The 7,500-nt window shown below is 38.3% G+C and overlaps 1 protein-coding gene across 2 annotated transcripts in view; it reads right to left on the reverse strand.

Annotated features, from left to right (window-relative positions):
* Positions 1–7,500, reverse strand: part of dnah7 (dynein, axonemal, heavy chain 7) — a 131,935-nt gene that overhangs the window by 28,645 nt on the left and 95,790 nt on the right. For both annotated transcript variants that reach the window (XM_053680873.1, XM_053680872.1), the window contains exons 48-49: positions 4,684–4,838; positions 1,754–1,944 (exon numbers count right to left, since the gene is read on the reverse strand). In XM_053680873.1, coding sequence (XP_053536848.1) covers positions 1,754–1,944; positions 4,684–4,838 — 346 coding nt within the window. The remainder of the gene's footprint in view (positions 1–1,753; positions 1,945–4,683; positions 4,839–7,500) is intronic.

The following is a 7,500-nucleotide window of genomic DNA, read 5'->3' on the forward strand; positions in this document are numbered from 1 at the left end:
CAATTTGTAAGGATGATAGTGCTCATAAAGAGAAAGATTCAAGAAGCATTTCCAAAGATTCCTGATGCTCCTTTATTTAGAAATAAAAATCTTGCATATCTATGGGACTGTGGGATATAGGAATGCAAATTTGAGCACATCTGATGTGCTAGGGCTTATTATTCATGACAGATGAAGATAGAGATAGCTCGCTGCATGAAATATCTGTGCATCTGTTTGCTAGGGAGAAGCTGATTCATTAGGGGTGCATACACAAACACACACACACACACACACACACACACACACACACACACACACACACACTCTCATACACACACCTGTTCCCTGCAGCTGAGTTTCTGCCTCAGACATGAACATGCAGCAATTATGTGAAATAGATCAGCATGATCTTGCACAGGCCTTCATTACAAACATCCAAAGCTAATGCCTCGCCCCATTTGTGTTTATCTACAGCAATTTCTGCTAGTTATCCTCTTTCTGCACAGTCCACTATCGAGAAACGTTATCTTGTTATCATTTTCAGCTGAGAAATTTGTGTATAAATTTGGTATCTATCCTGACCATCCTGATTGTAATTCAAATAAACCATATGCTTCTAACATACACTGATGAGTCAAAACATTATGACAGGGTTATCGGGGGTCTGGAGCCTATCCCAGGGAACTCGGGGCACAAGGCGGGAGACACCCTGGACGGGGTGAGACTCATACTCAGTTTGAAAATAAAAATGGTGTCAATCCATATGATAAAAACTATGACACATCGTTCATAAGTTAATTCTAAAATACTGCAATCAATTGTAATCACTAAATGGTGGCTTAGTGGTTAGCACATTCACCTCACACCTCCAGGGTTGGGGGTTGGATTCCCACCGCTGCATGTTCTCCCCGTGCTGTGGGGGTTTCCTCCTGGTACTCCGGATTCCTCCCCCAGTCCAAAGACATGCATAGTAGGCCAATTGGCATGTCCAAAGAGTATGAATGGGTGTGTGATTGTGTCCTGCGATGGACTGGCACCCTGTCCAGGTTTACCCCACCTTGTGCCCCATGCTCAAGGCTCGGGATAGGCTCTAGGTTCCCCGTGACCCTGAAGCATAAGCTGTATAGAAAATGGATGGATGGACCACTGCTTCATTAATTGTTTTCCGTATACAACTGAGACAGGTAATTTAGCTTTTTTTTGTTTGACTTGTTTAATGGAACAAAACCAGGTCTTGAGAGTGTGTCCTGCTGTTGTCAGCCACACATCTGTGCTGCACGCATGTATGAGATGGAGATATCAGCTTTAGATGTTAGAGACCCAAACAATCTGCACAGCTTTGAAAGCAGTGAGAGCCACTATTATGATCTCCAACAATGATCTTTTCTCTTTTATCTACTGGATGGCAAAGGGGGTGCGTGGGGGGGGGGGGGGGGGGGTATGGGCAAATAGCAGTACCTTAGCCTTAAGTTACTTTCAGCACTTGTGCAGTCTTTTGTCTCTAATGCTATATTGTAGTTTGGAGAGGGCAGCCTTTCATCACAAGATTAAATCAGAGCTATCTGTGTTTGAAGAGGAGGGACAAGGAAGCACAGAAAGAACACTGTGTGTGTGTGTTTATCTGAATCAGAACACGTTGTACTGTGCTTTATTTTTCGGTTTTCCTCTGAATAACAGTGCACCCTGGGATCTGCTAGGTGGGTGGCAATGTACAAATTTGCAGCGTGAGTATGTGTGTGTGTGTGTGTGTGTGTGTGTATGTGAGCCCTACCTTGACTGAAGTCTCTGGCAGATAGTGTGGGTTTCGTAGCTTGGTGGTGATGTAGAAGCGGAAGTCCGGTGCGTACTCTATGGTGGAGTCTCCCAGGCGGATACACACACTCCCGCCCTGCTTAAACGTCTGCTTCAGCAGCAGAGGCTCCAGAATGGGGTCCAGCTCCTCACCCACATTTTCCAGCAGCACTGGAAGACAAGTCATTGTGTGTGGTAGTACAGGCTACCATGTACAGTACAACGTCACATTTTCAGAAAGTATGAAATTCATCATGGCACAGTCCTGTAGCCAGTATCTTTGATGTATTACAAATAAAACCACATAATTTAGACTATAAACAGTGTGTGTGTGTGTGTGTGTGTGTGTGTGTGTGTGTGTGTGTGTGTGTGTGTGTGTGTGTGTGAGACATTTGTTTCACTCAACTGCTTTTCCCCATCTCCTGTAACAATCTTGCTATATCATAAACAGTATATCAGGAAATACATAATAGTTCATTTTCAAAATGGCTGGATAAAATAGTGGGAAATGCAACAATAGTCAAAACTTAATGTACAGGGTGCCCCAGAAGTCTGCAAACATATGGGACGTTGGTTTGTCTGTTGATGTTCGTGTATGTCCACTTCTCAGTTGGTTTGCAACACTTCCGGTCTTTTTGGAGTTGTTAATAAGTTTGGCAAAAGTGTTGTGTGTGATGTTCCTGGCGAAGTCCATCTCAACCTTGTGACAGCTCCCCGTTCCATGATTTCAATACATTCTCCTTTTGTCAAAGGCATTCTTAAAGGCTATCTGAATATATATATATATATATATATATATATATATATATATATATATATATATATATATATATATATATATATATATATATATATATATATATAATATATGTGTGTGAATGTGTGAATGTGTATGTGATTGTGCCCTGCAATGGATTGGCTCCAGGTTTCCCCGTGACCCTGAAGTATGAAGACTTTTGGAAGACATTTTGCTAAAAAGTGTTAATTTCCCCTATGTGTAGAGACTTTGGGGACACCCTGTAGAATCTTTTTTAAAAATCAAGTAATGTAATGAAAAAAAAAATCTGATGTGGTATAAGTAAAAAATAACTTTAAAAAATAACAAACCGAACTTAAATTGTTAATCATATTTACGCTGATTTTCTTCATACTTGTGCACATATGTTGATCACCACTTGTTCCAGACACTGCTCATTTGCATGTAATAACACCCACAAAACTCCATAAAAGTTCAAGCACAGACATATGGTGCCATTTCTTTTGTCATAACTGAATGATTCGTTTTGTCTTCATTTATGGGTTTGTGTTTGGCTCGCTTTCTTTATTTATCATATTCTTTGATTAATGCCAATAATATAAATTGATTAGTTTTCACAAAAAGTACCTGATGTTTTTGAGTTACCATGCCCCCCCCCCTCTCATATGCCACGTTTGAGCTCACAGTGTGTAAAACCCCTATCTATTTCTGCTCAAACAACTGACAAAAACTATAACTCACAATAACACCTATTTACTCAAAGGCTATGCAGGGTTGCTGAGGTGGGAATTAAAGCAGTGCTTCTCATCATCAGTGCTAAAAACAGTGAATACTGAGGAAATCATTCAAATACAAACAGAGCCATCTGGCCTATTCTCCCCCCCCTCAGGGAAAGGGCTGACAGGCAGGGAAGACGATCACAAAGTCAGATTGGTTTTCGTGCCCACCTTTGAGCCGCCTTGAAGGATCAGACATGCAAAAATTATGCTGCTTCCAGGCAGTGTGCGTTTTGGAAATAAGTACAATTTTCATTGCCCAGAGGTAAGAATGTGAGTATTGCTCAGTTGTTTTAGCTTGTGTTTTGAGTTTTTCAGGTTTCCTGGTGAAGAGAGACCCCTAGGGAGAGGGAGCAGTATTACACATGTGGTGTAAATATTAGGTTATATAGCAGAATTGCTTGAATAGATCAGAGTGCACAAGCAGGAAGAAATCATTTGGAGTGGATAAGAAAGAACAGTAATGGGATAAAATGCACTTTGGTTGTATAAGAAAGCCCTACGTGGTACAAAGTTGGCAAAAAAAATACTCGAAAGAGAAGGTGTCCACAAAAGTTTGTGGCCACCTCACCAGCACACCCATATGTGTTCCTTTCCTAAACTGTTGCCACAAAGTTGGAAGCACACAATTATAATTTTCCTTCACTGGAACTAAGACGTACAAACCTGTTCCAGCATGACAATACCTCTGTGCACAAAGGCATGAATGCATAGTTTGCCAAGGCTGGTGTGGAAGATCTCGAGAGTCCTGACCTCAACCCCACTGAACACCTCTGGGATGAACTGGAACACTGACATGCCGGTACCCCAGACCTCCTCACCCAACATCAGTGTCTGACCTCACTAATGCTCTTGTAGCCGAATGAGCACAAATCCCCACAGCCACCCTCCAAAATCTAGTGGAAAACCTACTCTGAAGAGTGGAGAGTTATTTTAACAGCAAAGGGGGAATAAATCTGGAATAGGATTAAAAAGCATGTATGAATATGATGGTCAGGTGTCCATAAACATTTGAACAGACAGCGTATTTAACTATAAGCAGAAAATTAACAAAGGAAGATGTGTCATTTTTGCAAGTTCCTGTAGTGTAAGTGACTAAAACCCTCTGGAGTGTGCAGTTATTGCAGTTTGAGTGTGCAGAAAATAAACAACACTGGCAATTTACATGGATACAACCCTATATTAATACCCCATTGAAACAGAAGGTGGAGTGGACAATGAGTTGAATTGTTCATTGGGGTACTGATACTTTTGCCGCATGTTTTTGAAAGAAAATACTCTAATAACTCTACCACAAAGTACCATAGAGTGTGTCTCTTACTAGTCATATCATTACAATCCTATATGATGTTGAAAAACAAATATGAGGCAAAATACCTGGCGTGCCGAACTGAATGCAGTTCTCCAGCGTTCTCACAAAGTCGCCGTCGCTCAGCTTAATAACGTGCAGGCTGTTGGCCTTCTCCATATTCTTTACCCACTTGTTTGCTTGGCCCTGTGGGTCAATCATCAGAGGCCATCGCCTTGCGTTCCTGCAGTGGAGGGATGTTTGAGAAACAAGTAAGGAACATTTCAGGACCTTGTAAAGATCATTCTCAAGAACACTCACATGCAAGAAACTCCCTTCCTTTCTTCATAAATCCCACCTGAAGTATTATTTTGAAACATTATGAATAGTCAAGGTTAGGGTGAAGGGTATATTAACAGTAGTGTCTTTTTCATTTACATGGAACATGCGAGCAGCATTAGAGGATCTTGCAGGAAACATTTATAAGAAAATTATATCATGAAGGGTAGTCACATGTAAGTAATTAACTTCGTTCAACACACAAATAAAAATAACATTTGCCAACTTGTTAGGTTTTTGTATGACATTAATCTTAAAGAATTTAAGGAACATGCGTGGGACCAATAAGGAACACTTACATGTAAGGAATAATCAACATGGTCCTCAACATTTATGACTGCAAGTTAATAATGAGAATGTGAAACAAAATAGTTATGTTTCCAGGAAGGTGTGATGAAGATAGAGTACAGTATAATGATTCAGATTAGGACAAAGAACAGGAGAGCAGGTTTATATTTTGCAATTCAACCAAATCATTTTTCCTACACATTTATCATGAGACCAGCTTAGTCACCTTCAACAACATCAAGAACACGATTTCATTCTTCCAGTGTAAATATTTTCTATTTTGAGCACATATTGTCTCCAGGGTGTGCATTATTGCATTATTTCTCAAGAATAGCATTTCTACAATCTTTCCTCACCTCACAAACATAATTCACTTCTCAATATTACAAACTGCAAGAAATAGTTTTCCACATATTGTCACAAAGGCTCTTATATTGCTTCCTAAAAATACCATCAGCTATTGCCCTGTCAAATCTTGTGTAGTGAAGTAAAGATGGTAAGTACTGTCCCTCTATTTCAAAAAAAAGGATACGTTTGAACATACTCTCACTTAGTCAACAGTAGTTTAAACAGAAGCCATAGATTATCATTTATATCATAATTATTGGACGTTATAATGATCTTGGATCAATTCCACAAACTTAGCTTGTGGAAAAAAGTAATGTCAAAATCTCCTCAGTTAGAACTTTTAAAACCTTTTCAATGCCAATTCAACTTTAAACGTAATGTAACACCTAATTTGCTGCAATGATACATTATACCACAAACAACTCACATCTAATAAACATTGTACATTTAAGTGTATTCTACAGCAATAAATAAAATATGGGGGAAAAAAAAATACATCTACATCTTCTGAAAGTCACACCACCAAATAATTTTGGAATCTTTGGCAGACACAGTTTTTACCCAGCAAGACTATTTGCTATTGTCTAGCCAGTGTGTCTGTACATGCTAGCTGAACAGCATGTAGTTAATGCTAGCCTCAGTGTTGTATTATCCGTATTCCCCAGCAATTTGCCAACAATTACATTTGTGAATTTTTTTAAAAGTAAGACATCATATTTTTTTTTATCTATTCCCACATGAAAAATACTGTAGTATACTTTAGTATTTACTATGGCAAACTGTAGTATACTGTAGTATAATGTAGTATATTATAGTAATTACTATGCTTTGTTAATATATACAACAATGTACTGTAGTATTAACTATAATGAATTGATAAACTGTAGTATACTTTAGAATTTACTACAGTAAAATGTAGTAGATTGTAGTATAACGTATATTATTTACTACACTTTGTTAATGTATACTACAGCATACTGTAGTATTAACTATAGTGAATTTATAAACAGTGTTTTAAATATTAGAGTTACTATAGAATACTATGGGATACTACAGTGTGTTCTAATGTTCATTATAATATTTGGACTACAAAGGTTTACAACATTCACCTGTGGTGTGAAGGTTGTCACACATATTGTAGTACAGTATAGTACAGTTGTATAATATTTACTACAGTAATATAAAAAAATAATAATTTTATATTACTATAGAAGGGTTATCACAACAAATTACCACATATCACTGCAATTTACTATAGTATCTTTACTATAGTAAGGTTCAAAAACACTATAGTATTTACTACAGGAATTCTACTACATTTTCTACTGTAAATTTAATCTATAATGCTATTGTATTTTTTTCATTAGTTATATTTTAATTTTGTGGAATATCTAGTAAGTTTCTGTTATCACTATTGTTATAGCACCTAAACAAAGCTATTCCCTCATAGGCCTCTTTTTTTCTCCCTGTTAAAGAGTAAGAAAACGTAAAGTTCCATCTGTAGGCTACCTCTGACTATTACAATGCATGACAATGGAGACTCAAACAAATCTGAAATAAACATCCCCTGTTTGTTCATGCTTCCCTCTCTGGCTATCCCTCTATAGTTGGATCCATCGGTCAGTCATCATTACCTGTTGGACCTGATTTGACCAACGGAAACATGAAGATCTGGCCAAAGGGGTGGATTTTTTGGCTTGAAAAGCAGCACACTAGAGCCCTTGTTTTAGCTCACTCACTGACTGCTTGTTTGAGTGTTAGCTTGTGGTAGTGTTTGCTATAGTTTAGCTGCCTTTATTGTTGTTTGTCAATTGTCAGCTAATTTCTCGCTTTATTATGCTACCTCCTTTGGTTTGAGAACAGGCAACTCATATCATGTAGGTACTACTGAATGTCTAGACACATTATATTAGAGGGCGGATGCTTTTCCA

Source organism: Ictalurus punctatus, chromosome 6 (assembly GCF_001660625.3).
Source record: "Ictalurus punctatus breed USDA103 chromosome 6, Coco_2.0, whole genome shotgun sequence".
NCBI classification, from domain to species: domain Eukaryota; kingdom Metazoa; phylum Chordata; class Actinopteri; order Siluriformes; family Ictaluridae; genus Ictalurus; species Ictalurus punctatus.